The sequence below is a fragment of the Nyctereutes procyonoides genome, unplaced genomic scaffold (genome assembly GCF_905146905.1).
Source record: "Nyctereutes procyonoides isolate TBG_1078 unplaced genomic scaffold, NYPRO_anot_genome, whole genome shotgun sequence".
In the NCBI taxonomy this organism is placed as follows: domain Eukaryota; kingdom Metazoa; phylum Chordata; class Mammalia; order Carnivora; family Canidae; genus Nyctereutes; species Nyctereutes procyonoides.
This window is the reverse complement of record NW_026575122.1, coordinates 8449757-8464768: the sequence shown is the minus strand read 5'-3', so window position 1 is coordinate 8464768 and position 15012 is coordinate 8449757. Positions and strand designations below refer to the sequence as shown.

Here is a 15012-nt window from a genome sequence, read left to right as displayed (position 1 = left end):
ATTGGGGGTGGGGAGGAGCTCTTAAGAAAAAAAAGAGATTTCATACAGGGAAGAAGCTGTTGTAAAGGCTATAGAAAGAGGAGTCAGGAGCGGGAAAACAAACCACCATAATTGCAAGCTCAAGATCAAGAAGCATCTGTTGCTGTTGCCACTAGTCACTGGTCTGTCACTAGTGCAACCAATCCTCTCCTTACCTGTGAAACTGAACGCTGAGGCTGACTGCACTAACTGCCCCAACTTGCACTAGATACCCCCAAGACGGGTATCCGCAAACTTCCAGTCTCACTTGCATGCATCCAAATGGTAGAAACTTATCTATCACAAGAACCCTAGCTGCCCGAGGTCTGGAAAACAGAGATTTGAGTTACCAACTTCTAAAGAACAACAAAACCATTCTAAACCCAGTAGAGGGATCCCTGGGTGGCGCAGCGGTTTAGCGCCTGCCTTTGGCCCAGGGTGCGATCCTGGAGACCCGGGATCGAATCCCACGTCGGGCTCCCGGTGCATGGAGCCTGCTTCTCCATCTGCCTGTGTCTCTGCCTCTCTCTCTGTCATTCTGTGACTATCGTAAATAAATAAAAAAATAAAAAATAAAAATAAATAAATAAATAAATAAACCCAGTAGAGAAAGGGGAGGAGTCAACTTCACAAAATCTGCCTGGGTCTCAAGAGCTTGTAGTCTCTATTTAGCTGTACAAGCTCAGTCTTTCCAATTCCCCCCCTTCTTCCTGTTTCTCTGCCTGAGATGTCATCCTCATGATGTCAAAGGCTGGGGATGGCTGGGTTTTGCCATTTCTAGGATATTGTTACTGGCCACCTAGTTACTGGTGCCCAGCTGAGGTCTCGTGCCAAAGTGTGCAGTTCGTAAGCTGGAGGGCCATCACTCCTCTCTCTCTGAACTGAGATCTCATTATATTACTTTGCTACTTTTATTTTGAAGTCTTCTGTAATAGATGAGTTTTAAAACTAATGAAGCATGCTAAAGGAAAGAGAATATTTATTTTAAGATTTTTTTTACTGAAGTTCGATTTGCCAACATATAGTGTAACACCCAGTGCTCATCCCATCAAGTGCCCCCCTCGGTGCCCGTCACCCAGTTACCCCATCCCCCCACCCGCCTCCCCTTCCACTACCCTTTGTTCCTTTCCGAGAGTTAGGAGTCTCTCATGTTTTGTCACCCTCTCTAATTTTTCCCACTCATTTTCCCTCCTTTCCCTTATAATTCCTTTCACAATTTTTTATATTGAGTGAAACCATGTGATGATTGTCCTCCTCCGATTGACTTACTTCATTCAGCATGATACCCTCTAGTTCCATCCACGTCAAAGCGAATGGTGGGTATTCATCTCTTCTGATGGCTGAGTGATATTCCATTGTATATATAGACCACATCTTCTTTATCCACGCATCTGTCTAAGGGCATCAAGGTTCAGAAGGAGAATATTTTAAACACAATGTTTAAACAATCTTCTTTCCAATTTTTTGCATTTGGTGGGATTTCTTTATAAAAGGACGTCTAATTTTACAAGTTATATATAGCATTTGTGTTAGTATACCTTTCCTTTTCCAAAGATGATCTTCATGGAGGAGTTAATGAGCATGGAAAAATAAAAAAATAACCTGGAGAAGGGGGGAATTTTTTTTATAAATTTATTTTTTATCGGTGTTCAATTTGCCAACATGTAGAATAACACCCAGTGTTCATCCCATCAAGTGCCCCCCTCAGTGCTTGTCACCCAGTCACCCCCACCCCCCACCCACCTCCCCTTCCACCACCCCTAGTTCGTTTCCCAGAGTTAGGAGTCTCTCATGTTCTGTCTCCCTCCCTGATATTTCCCACTCATTTTTTTCTCCTTTCGAGAAGGGGGGAATTATTACAAATCATATTGCATCAGATATGAGCATATTCCCAGAAACTTACTTTTCAGTTTTGGGCAACTTGATACATTATGGGGACCATTCACCAATCCAGAGAATTTAGGAGTAACAAAGATTATATGGAAAAATATAATGAGTTGCATATTAAAAATATTGAATTTGAGATGCCTATAGTAAACTGATCACATAGTATTACAGTAGAAAAAGTGCAGGTTGAAGATATAATTTGGAAGTCCTCTGATAAGAGTTGGAACCATGGTTATGATAAAGACCATGCCACCAAATCCATGCCACTGAACAAAGTTGTAATGTCTGGATTTAAGTCTCAGATTTGAATTATACATCCATGGCAGAAATCATTTATAAAATTCATGCCAGATTTGGGGCCCCTGAGTGGCTCAGTAGGTTAAGCGCCTGCCTTTGGTTTGGTGGGCTATGTATGATCCAGGGTCCTGGGATGGAGCCCTGTTTGGGGCTTCCTGCTCAGCGGGGAGCCTCGTCCTCCCTCCCTCTCCTCCCTGCTCCTGCTCTCTCTCGCGCTAGCTCTGTCACTATCTCTGTTTCTCTCTTTCAAATAAATAAATAAAATCTTTTTTTAAAAAAATCAGTGCTAGATTTAATACAAGTTTTTAAAATCAGGATAAACTTTATAGTTTTTATCATCCGCTCATATGTTTATGCATCCTTAAAGAATCCTGACAACATTCTGAAAAAATTTTAGAACCTCTGGAAAGGATCACATCCATACTTTCCAGTAGGATGAAAGTTTGTACCATCTGCAAAGATCTCCAAAGAAGTTGTGCCTACATTCCCATTCATTGTCCATTCTATCACCTGATTGGCTTCATTGTCTCTTATGTTTAAAAATAACTAAAAGGTCATAAGGAATTTTGTGAAGAAGACTTATTTTCATTTTTTCTCCCTAACGAAAGACTTTTGCTATTGTGGGTTTTTTTTCAATGATACAGGCTTTTAATATCAAAATCAGGAAATATAGATGAGAAAATATGTAAGCGATCAGAAGATAATTCCCCTTAAAACCATCCATGACACCATGATGCCCTTAAAAAAAATGGAATGCAATCATGCTGGTCATGTTATTTTTTTTCTTCTTTTCTTTAACAATCATGACTGTCTATCCATGTTAACACACCTCCAACATCAGTTTAAATGATAGAAGATTAACCATAATATAATTAATATACTATGAACAGCGTGCTATATTCCAATACTTAAGAAAGTACTGTCTTTTAAAATGTGATTCAAACTCTACTTGCTGGGACCTGTGGGTGGCTCAGTGGTTGAGCCTCTGCCTTTGGCTCAAGTCATGATCCCGGGGTCCCGGATGGAGTCCCTCATCGGGCTCCCTGTGGGGAATGTGTCTCTGCCTCTTTCTGTGTGTCTTTCATGAATAAACAAACAAACAAACACTACTTGCTGAAGAATCACCTATAGTGCCCACAGTGGAGACTTGGAGACCCATCTCAGACCTATGTAATCAGGGCCTCTAGGTGGGGTGGGGGGGACCCAGAAATTCACATTTGTCAACAAACTCCCAGATGATTTTTATCTCACTAAGATTGAGACTGTCTTATTCACTTTAAAGAAAAGAGTTATTTTTCCCAACACACCAGAATCTTTCAGTTTTCTTGAACTTTTCTGCTCTCTGACTTTTATTTTAGGAGACAACAACGGATGGCCTTTGCAATTTGACAAGTATTTTGCCAATTACTACAGAATGACTTCCTCATATCCCTTTAAGGCACAAACATCTGAATGCTGTAAGTAATCAGTGGCACTGAGTCTCCTTTCCCATGAGTTCAAAGAAAATATCATGTTTTTAAAAGTTACATCCAACATATTTTTATTAAAAAGGTCAATTATAGTTTTCTAAAACAAACTCTATTAGACATGCAGCCTTAATTTGAGAATTTTATTTAAAAGTGACTCAGAGATCTTAAGTTTGAGAGCAATATATATCATGCCAGGTATTGTTGTGAACAGAATTAATGTCCCTCAGGGTTGCTATTTTATGGTGTTTTTTTTTTTCACAGTCATTATAGCCTCTGATACCAAGGAAACTGTAGAAACAGAAGAGCAGAGAAGCTGTTTGCATTTCAGTGTTTGCAAGTGAAAAATCTTCTGAGGTCTAAACTACTTTAGAACTACAAAAAAGCCTCATTAATTATAACCTGCTATGCTTAGTCACATACTGAGAACTTCTAAAAACACTGAAGGGGCTGTGGGAGGGTATAACCTCAGGACAGGCTGTGATATTTTAGAACAGGAAGATCTTGTAAATAGCTCCTTTTAAATAAATTTTGTTTATTGTAATAAATTATGCAAGTGTAAATTTGTGCTTTAGAGTTATCATTTTGATCCTAGCTTTACAAAACCTTGGTTAAATAGTGGGCGAGTGTGTGTGTGGGGGGGAATCCTTTACTATCATTTTTCCTTTATGTTCTATCACAAATAGTAAAGTATAGCTTTTTTTAAAAAATGTTTAATTTTTTATCTTCAGTATTCAAATGCGATTAATAAAAAAAAATACTAACAGGCCCCAATTTAAGGAAGCATGCATCCATTCTGTAAACCGACAAGCTACTCAGCACTGTCTCAGCCTCGCATTTTCTCACAGAGACCAAATTACCTGAGCATTGAAAGGCTGAAACCTTTTGGGAAAGCAAAAAGGTAACAGACATAATTCAACTGCTAATATCATACAAAGAAATTAATGGATTATGTCATGTTACTGCAAAACATAGATTTTTGTTGTTGTTTGATTAGTCTTTTCATGTCTTAAATTTTAATTGAATATTTTTATATCTCTTTATTCCCAAGTGGATTTTCAGCAGTTTATAATAGAAATATGACTACCAACAGATTTAAGTCATTAATAGAATATATAAGACAAAAATTCAACAGTGAATGGGAAAGAGAATGGGAAGAAAATTTATATAAGGAAATCCTCACTGAGAAGTTCAATAACTGTCCAAAGCTTAGTTCTGAATTTTGTAGTAATCAGGCTAAAGAAGGAAAATAATGAGTAGCAAAACTTTTATAGCCTGGCTTGTAGAGCAAAAACAAACAAATGGGGGGGGGACAGATCAAGTCAGTAAAAGAAATAACTTTTTGCCTAATCCTGAACTTTGGGAGAAATGTGTCCTAAGTATAACTTCATAGGAAGTTTACATGGCTAACTTCTATATCATTTATACAGTAAATGATATATCAAAAAAAGATTAACGGTTTTTATTAAAGAACAAATATATAATTTTAAATTAGAGTTCTTTAAAGAGTGCAGGAAGTAGTGGTGATCAATAATTATTTGTCTTTTTCAGGCATAAAAGCAGTATAAAACAAAATGGAAAATATAGTGTAAAACTTGGGGGTGAAACTTAAAGTTCCTATTGTACCACTTTATTGAAATCAAATTAGTATAAGAATTTATTGGAAATTAAACCGAGAATGGTGTATAATAATTCTTGGTTGGGTGAAAGAATGTGAGAAATTCACATTTATAAAGTCACCTCTCAAGAACAATATCATGGAAAATAAATCATTAACCAATATATTTTTAAAGTTTAAATTTGAGGGATATGGAAAGTATAGAAATTTAGAAAGAATTGTTTACTCAACCATAATTTCACCATTCAGAGGCTACCAGCATTAACTTGCTGGTACGTTTCTTTGTCTTTTTTAACATTTTTAAAATTTCCTGTACACACCATTTTTATCATGTTTTCACTTAGCATTTTAGCATAATCAGGTATCCATGCCGTTAAAAGCTCTTTGAATATACTATATATGTTTAAGTGTCATAATTTGCTTAATCATTCTTCTGATGTTGGATATTTAGGTGTTATTTTTTCATTTTTCCCCATGACAGGTGACCCTGTAATAAACATATATGAATTATCCTAGCTCCATCAATATAAAAAGAAAAAAGATGCTGGAAGTAATGCTAATTTCACTCCCTCCATTTTTACCCCTCCTAGTCTCACACTCAAAACCTTCATCCTCTCTCCCAACCCACACCCTTCCTTCCCCACAACACTCATGTTAGACGTGGCTTTAACTTGGAGACAGAATCAGTTTTCAGAGAGCCATAGCCAAAATGGTTACTTACAACCATAAAACTGTTTAAAAGTTCTTGGCGGAGGCTCTGTTTACTAAAAACACAAAACTAAGTTATGATTTTGATCTCTTGTAACCCTGTAAAATAGTCTGTAGAGTTATTTGAGAGGAGAGGAGGAACACCTGTCCCCTCATAGCTGAGCAAAAGGATATTTACTAGGTCAAAGTCTGTAGCCAATCGTGCTGGTTAGTAGTCATCCACCAGCTTTGTCATAGAAATCTCTACTTTGCCGTTAAGAGAATTTTCTGCTCTCTGAAAGCTTTACTGTAAAGATCAAAAACTAGAAACCTACAAACAAAAAATTCTCATAGAAAGTTTTGTTTGTTCTGTGATATTTTAAAATATTTTGAGTTCTCTATTATCATTTTTAATAGATGAGTATATATACAACATTGTATTTCTGGCTTCTTTGAGAAAGTTGGTTGACTTGGTTACACATGTTCCTATCCTAATGTGGCAACAGTTAGGAGAAGCTCTTCCACTGGGACATAGGGACAAGGCCTACACCTATTTTGTGTCAGTCCTCCATAGACATATGAGTCTGTAACCTCAGCTATACAGGTTAGAGTTTCAAAATAAATGTAGATGGGAAGCACTCCTCATGGTTCTCGTGAATCAACCATTTCCCAGGAAGCCAGGAATCAGACTATATTACCCTGAATAACAATCCTATTCTATTACTGAGCTATATAGGAACACATCATTACCAATCTCTAAGAGACCTTAGAACAATGGGATCACATCTGTAAGACTATCACTACAGCCCCACAAGATGGCCAAAGGCACACATCCAATTCTCCCTCTTTCCAAAACTAGCAGTGAGAATAGAATGGCTGGCTATGCATAAAAAAAGTTCAGTCCCGTAAATGACATTTTAGGCATCCTTACATCCCTACATAAGCAAAAGATCATTTTAAAAGAAATCCTTTAACAAACTCCTGAATTTTCCAGAAAAAAAAAAAATTCTACCAACACTATAGCCCACACTTAGTTCTTTCTCCCTAGTTAAAAATGACTTAGCCTCTCATTAAGGGTTTGACTATGCCATTAATAAATACTTTATTGTTAAATAGCAGCTTTAATATGGACATTAAAGCCCATCACACACTATCATGTCACCCCTGGACATAACCACTCTCCTCGAGTGAGTAAAAGCAGATGACTACATTGATTTTGCAACAAATGGAGAACAGTCTGCTATTTACAAAAATGCATGGGCTGGTAAATGTGTGTGTGTTCTTAATGTTGTAGCATCATTAACATTAAAAGCAAACTTTGTGAACTTAAGCATTGTCCATATTGATTAGGTACAACATACTTTTGTACTAAATAATTTTCTCATAGCTTTTCATTTCTTTCTTTTCATTACCCTCCTCTTCCTGGTCCTTCACTATCCCCATTCCTTACGACTTCTCCTTATTCAGTGGTCGGTTCTGTGCCCATGCAATGTCTTTGCCGAGGTTTAGAGGTTGACTGTGATGAGACCAATTTACGAGCTGTTCCATCAGTTTCTTCAAATGTGACTCTAATGTAAGTAGAAAAGAATGGCTTCATCCTGACGGCCAGAATAGCGCCTGTAAAATTATAATTAAGGCCTTGTCATTATTAATGCATTTTTATTCAAAGATGATGTCATTGTTCTCGGTCAGTTATGATTGCTGCTATTTATTCTACATTTATTAAATGCTAGGCCCCACTCTAAATTATTCAATATATTAATCTATTTAGTCCCTGATAATAATCCTATGGAGTATTTAGATACATTAATATATTTAGACCCTCATAATAATCCTATGACGTATTTAGTATCGCCATATTTTATCTAAACAAAAGATGTCATCATTTATGTGCTAAAGAAAAAGGCTGCCAGTTAAACTATTATATAGAGTTTTCTTAGTATAAGAATTGAAAGAGCTCTATTAGACTTTGTTGGAAACACTCTTATCTATAAATTAAAAAAAAAAAAAAAGAAAACAAGTGAAATAAACTGGTAAAATATTCCCAGAACTTCACATTTAAAATCTAACTCTTCTGAATCACATTGACTCAGATATATTGATTTTTTCCCAAATAACTCAAACTTATATATATAAAAGAAAATTATCCTCATAGTAAGTGGTTTGTTGATCTAGTACTAATTTGAATTCAACAAACTTTAGCAACACAGTCACACACATATGGCTGAAACTTTTCAAAAGAAATCAGTGGAGGATAGATACTTTAATCCAATGTTTTTGCTGAGTGTTTTGTTTCATCCAGATGTTTAAGTGCCTTATGGCTGACTTTTGAGTATATGAAGACAAAACAGGAGTAATTCTTAAGTTTACAAATATGGGCAAGTCCTGCTTTTGCCAACCCAAACCACGTAACACAGCAACTCAATTCCTTGAAATAGGAGTTGGAGAGGACTAGAGCTCAGAGTTCCTGTAGACGATGGTACCATTAAATTAACAGAATCAATTGATGGTGACCTGAAGAGTTTATCCAAATTGGTAATGAGCTAAGAACATCAGGTAGGTTAAACCACACACAAAGGCTTGTTTTCCAAAGAAGATGACAATCCCACCTGAACTAAGGCTAGCATTCTATCATATCCTCAGGTCACCGTAGCTCTTTGTCATAGTAATTAGTCAACAGAAAACAATAATAATATTTTACTAGAATAAAATAATAATCTGAGATTCTGTGGAGAGTTTCCATGATTTAAATCCTGACTGGACCTGATCTGTATAAAAATTGAAATGATTTCATTCTATTTTCAAAGAGAAACATTTATCACCCCCATCACTTGTATCAAATTACCAGAAAATCAAAGAATACCCTGATGCTGCCAGTCTCATTTTTCACTTTCTTACAAGTAAGAATTGAATCCATTCTCCCACAACCTAACTAACCTTTGCATAAGAAAGGAAGAGAGGGAGAGAACTGGAAGTTTGCAAGAAGATAGACAATGACTAACCAAAGAGCACATGCCCCTAAAGAATGCCTGAAAGCATTCTGATTCAGATTAAAATAAAAAACTGTTCTGGCTCAATACATTTATACATACATTCATACAGCCACTCAAAAGCCATACAGTGTACAGTCCTTTGGGCCACCGACTTTCAGCCCACGGTATAGAGGAAAAAACGGGATGGGACAGCTCCTCATGAAGACAGGCTACAGGAAAGCAAGGAGAAGGAAGGATCCAAGATGACTTCAGGGTTTCCATCCTGAGTAATACAGTGATGGGAGAATGGGGAGACTTGGTGACAGTAAGTGGGTAAGATTAAGACTGCAATTTTAGATGGCTTTTTCAATTTGAGATTAACAGGTCACTCAACAGAAATTCTCAACAGGCATTTGAAGACGTAGTAATGAAGCTCAGGAGTTTATGTTTATAACACCTTATTTTTTGTTAAAAAATAGCAGCTTCTTGTGCTTTGGGTTGAGCAGCTTGATTCAAGTTGTCCATTTCTATTTTTCTCTGCAGAATTCCAACTCACCAACACACCTTGCCCTTATCTTCATTCAATTCCATAGAAAAAAGGAACCATAGGCTTAACAGCAAATATATTAAAAGAGTAAATATCAATTTTTATCACTGAGTTCCTGCCATATTTTGAATTGGAACTCTCATAGAGAAATACTGGAAATGGAATAGATCATATATAAGTATCAAAGAAACCAATAATCCAAGTAATATTTATTGAAGTTGGGATTTTTAAGACATTTCTCATAAATGCAATTGAACAAGAGAAACAGACAATATGATTATTTATGCATCGTTCTGGCTTCCTAAACATTAGTTTTGACTGTGTGAGGGCTGCCTATAACATCCTAGAACTTAATCGCTAAACTACATAACCTAATTATCAGAACTTTCTTTATCAAAACTACAGCTAGCTTTGACAATAATAATTAAGATAGTTTCTCTCTCTCACACACACTTCACATTGTAAAGAGTCAGAATATTATATTTTAAAACACAAGAATTTATCATAGTAAAAAGGTTTTTGGTTTGTCCTACTCAGTGAGAATAACAACACTTACTTTTTTCTATTTCAACAGGATATCACAAAAATATTGAGAATGCGATTTGTAAAAATATTTGACTTCATTTAGAAAGAAGTAGCCTTTAAACCCTAGGCACCATTAATAAAAAAACAACTTTCTAAGAAACATTATTTAGGAGTCCTTAAATAAGCTTTCCTTCCCTCCAGAGTAACCTTCCCACTCCGGTGCAATTAGCCTCTTGCTCTTGGATTCTCTCATAGATCCTCACCTGTGTCTCTTTGAAGCACATCAAACATTTCTCCTTCTACTATAGTGACTGTGGTCCTGATCTTCTCTACCAGAAAAAGGGAAATGCCATAAGCTCAACGGGGGCTTAAAACTTGGTTTTTCTATATAATCTCCAAAATTCCCATAAGAGTATAGTAAACTCTAAACACTGTCTTTGAATTGAATTTACAAGAAAATAAATAAAAATAAAACAAGATGATGGCCTTTTTAGCCCTGGGCTATAAAACTGAAGTTATCGTCAAAGGAAACTCTCTATTTATAGATAAAATATGTTATTTGTCACCCAAATGGAGTATAAGCTTCTTAAGAGCAATGATATTATCCTTTTTTACAAAGTGCAAATGGAAGACATTCAACATATGTTGAGAAAATGAATGAATGCATGAATGAACACATTTTTAAAAACACACTAAGCTTTCATCAAATTTTTAAGTCAAATTCAAATATTCGACAGTTTATTTTTATACAACACAAACGTGTAAACAACATGTAAAGCAAAACTGAAGAGCCAAGCCACGTGAGAATAACGAGGAAAGCAGGAATTCTCAATTAGCTAACATAAGGAATGAAAGACCCATTTAGTGATAGACTGGCAGCCTAGAACAATTTCATGAGAGAGTTAGTAGTTAATCAACCTTTGGCATTCATTCATTAAAAAAACCACTAAGTGACTATTATGTATAGTGTTTAAGGACAGTGTTTCTTAAGCTTTTTTTCTTTTCATTATTACCCCCCCCAAGCCCTTTTAGACTTTTTTTCTATTTGTCCCCTCCTGTGAAATTTTAATATTACAAACATACTGTATATCTGTTTATGTATACCTGTTCTTCATCCACTTAAAAAAGTAAGATTTTTTTCCCCTCCTTGAGAACCAGTTTTCACACCTTGGAGGAACAGCATCCCTATGGAGAATACATGGTCTCCCAGACTCTAGAACAGCATTTTTCAAATTAGATTCCAAAACTGTGTCCTGAGGAGTCTGAGAAACCATTTTGCCCTAAGAAGTTTTCATTCTCAGGTTTAAGCAACAATGGTCCCAAACCAACATAACAACTAAGATCGGTAGTGCCTACTGTGTGACACTGTCGATTGTGTGTGACACTGTCAACTATGTGACATTGTGGTAACTGAGTCCTCTTTGCCCATTAAGTATTTCCAAGTGTTTATTCCACAGCAGACAACCTCCAGACAATGTAGTCTATTGCTTACTTAACAAGGAGCATCTTCTCCATCATATTATATAAAGATAGTGCCAAGTGCATCATATTATTACAGGTCATCTAGTACAAATCGATGCTTTCACATCAGTTAAAGAGACTGACAAGGAAAGATTAGAAAGATGATGTATGTGGTTCGTGCAAGGGACTCCAGCTGCAATGGTTTGGATGTTGTTCTGTTTGGTTTGGTTTTTGGTTCTTTAATTTTGTTCCTATTACCTTGCATTGCTTTTCTTCAAAAAAAAAAAAAATCAAATGTTTAGATCCTTTCCAGTATAACCACAATTATGTGGACCTGGTTTGTGTCAAGCTGCGTATCAAATTGTGACTCGAGGGAAAATCCTTCTATGCAATTTACTAGAAATTGAAATGAAATCATTTATTGAATAAAGACAGTTCAATTGTACTTACCAATTAACAGTTTCCTTCATAATTAATTTTAAGAGGAAGTAAAGGTAGTGGGATGTGAGCAATGAAATACTGAAAAATATAAAATTACTTAGGTTCTTGAATGTGCTTTAAACAGAAAACACTTTTTATTGTCACTTCAAAACTGAGATATTTTCTAGTGTCTGTTAAATAAAAAGAGAAAAGGAAAATGTAACTGACAAGTATTTTCCCAGTTTCATTACTTTTGTGTTTCATCAGAATTACAATGTTGCAATCTAAATTTAAGAAAAGATAAATTTCTTTAATAATACAAAACTGACAGACCTAGTTCAAATGGTACTATGGATATGAGAGTAACATTATGAAATAAAACATTTCCTGAAAGCTGGTGCTAAAGTAAATAAAGCTTATGACTATTTATACTGTTGTAGTTTAAAAGTGAAGAAAAAAACCCTTGAAGAACCACCATTTACATTTATTTCAGGTCGCTTCGGTGGAATTTAATAAGAAAGCTTCCTCCTGATGGCTTCAGGAAGTACCATAATCTTCAGAAGCTGTAAGAAAAAAAGTCTAATTCCCAATATTAAAATTAACTCACATTGTTTGGGCCTGTCTCTTCCCACTTCTGCTCAGACCAGCACTATACCACTGCTTAACACTAACCCTGCCTCGGGGAAATTACTTAGCTGTTAGCTAGAGACTGCCAGGTAACTTTGTTTTGAGGACTTCTAGAAGCCATTCTAGAGAAATTGCAGTTACTCATTCCCAAGGAAATTGGAGCATGAGTTCTCCTGCCACACACTAGACTGTGAAGAAATTTTCCCCATATGTTTACCAATTCAATCTCCACCTAAGAGCAAGGCATGGTGGTTCGAAACCCCAGAGCATGTTGTTTGGGAAACTTAATTCCATTCACATGTCTGCCATGCAGGTTAAGTTTTATTTTGGCCTCAAATAGCATCTGACATGCAAGATTCCCATTCGTTCAGCATTTTTGTGCATACTCCAAAAATCCATCATGGCCCAGGTTATGTTCACCTGTTATTTAGTCCAGCTCTGTGACTAAATCATATCATACTTGAACTGCTGGGTTTAAATATCCTGTGCTTGAATTTTGCTATCTCAGAATTCCTAGTTTCATTTTCATACCTATGTCAGTTTTAGTAATGGTTTTACACTGAGGAAATCTTGCACATAGATATATACCTATACGTTGTTCTTAAAATAGCAGAGAGCAAAATCAGAAGAAAAATTAACCTACTTCATTTGATGAAATGTACTCAAAACTCAGATAATCTGCAAGAAAGTATGTTTCATACTCAAAAATAAAATTTTCAATTAAAATGATTTCAGAACTTTATTCTGAATGTTTAACAACCAGCAGGGAAGAGCTTTTCAAAATTAGGCCTTATGTAAAAACTTCAAGAGGATGCTTCCTTATTCTGTTTTCTGATTTTTGGAGGCTGAAGAATTTTTCTGATCTGTAGCACCACCTTATGTCCACATGTTTAAAAGGAGTTAGGACTTCAAAAATCAAAATTCAGGTTTATGTAACACAGTAGTTGAGCATTTTTACATAATAAAAATTGAACTAATTTTTTGGAGATTTTATTCTTAAGTAACCTCTACACTTAACGTGGGGCTCGTACCCATAACGAGAAGATCAAGGGTTCAGTGCTCTACTGACTAAGCCAGCCAGGCACCCCAAATTTCTTCTTTTATTTTTTAAGATAGATTGATTGATTGATTGATTGATTGATTGATTGATTTTAGAGAGAGAGAAAGCACATGCAGAGGTAAGGGCAGAGAGAGAAAGAGAGAGATAGAGAGAATCCTCAATCCTGGGGCTCAATTCTAGAACACTCAGATCATGATCTGAACTAAAATCAAGTGTCAGTCTCTCAACCGACTGAGCCACCCAGGTGTCCCCCACAAAATACTTCTTGAGTAGCCAATTTGTCTTAACTAATAGATCAAAATAGCCTAATTACAAAAAAAAAAAAAAACTCTACCTGGTTATTAGAGATACAGCTTTGCTCAAACTCTACGCAATACAGTCTATTAATCATTAATCATTAAAACGGTTAGAAACAAGTAAATACATACTAAAGCTTCACTGTGAGACAGATGCATTCCCTACTATGTGATGAGAACCACAGCATGTTCTGTGAAATTGTTAAATGCATAATAAATTTAATAAAAACACTTTTACAAAGTTAGATTTTCTTGCATGTTGGGGAAATGGGAAATCTTTTAGTCAAAATTTCTAATTAACTAAGAATTTGCTTATACTTGAGGGCACCTGGATGTCACGGTTGGTTAAGTGTCCAATTGTTTATTTCAGCCCAGGTCACAATCTCAGGGTTATGAGATGGACCAGACTTGGGTTGTGCTCCTCACTCAGCAGGGAGTCCGCTGGAGATTCTCTCTCCCTCTCCCTCTGTCTCTAATAAATAAATAAATCTTTTAAAAAAGAATGTGTTCATATTGGTTTCTTCCTTATTGCTCCTAGTATTTATTATAAATAAAATATAAATATATATAAACTTCAGAACACCCCAAAGGACAATTATGACCTGCACTCAGAACAAGAAATCAGGCTCGAAGTCCTTATACTGCCATTCCCTACAACCTGGGGCCAGTACATGCAGAAGTGCAAAGCTTTACAAGGGTGCAGTTGATGCAATTGCTTGTGCCCTGGTACCTTTTTCCTTTGACCTCCAGTTAACCCAAGGCTGTTCATCCTGTAAGACTCGTTAACTACGTAAGACTGCATTCTTGTCTTGACATGCCCTTCTAATTTATAGTCTTCTAATCCTGATTCTTTTTACTCCTTTTTTTTTTCTTTTGCCATTAATACTTCCTATAAGCTTCCTCAAACACTTTTTGGAGCAAGGCTTGGGGTGTCAAATTAATAAAATTAAAGCTGACTTGTTGGGCAGATTTGTGGCTAACATGGAATCTGATCTTGAGCCTAAAGATGTCACATACTTGTACTTTTGCCAGCATTGTGTTAAACACTGATCCTTCTATGATACCAGAAAATGTTAAAAAGTCCGACTTCTGGGCCTGTTTGATTACTAAATGCCTTACTGTGCATTAAAC

General features: G+C 36.0%; 1 protein-coding gene across 1 annotated transcript in view; it reads left to right on the top strand.

Annotated features, from left to right (window-relative positions):
* Nucleotides 1-15012, top strand: part of RXFP1 (relaxin family peptide receptor 1) — a 92435-nt gene that overhangs the window by 48106 nt on the left and 29317 nt on the right. The window contains exons 3-5 of the mRNA XM_055336524.1: nucleotides 3561-3659; nucleotides 7441-7546; nucleotides 12392-12463. Of these exons, the coding sequence (XP_055192499.1) occupies nucleotides 3617-3659; nucleotides 7441-7546; nucleotides 12392-12463 (221 nt within the window). The 5' untranslated portion in view covers nucleotides 3561-3616. The remainder of the gene's footprint in view (nucleotides 1-3560; nucleotides 3660-7440; nucleotides 7547-12391; nucleotides 12464-15012) is intronic.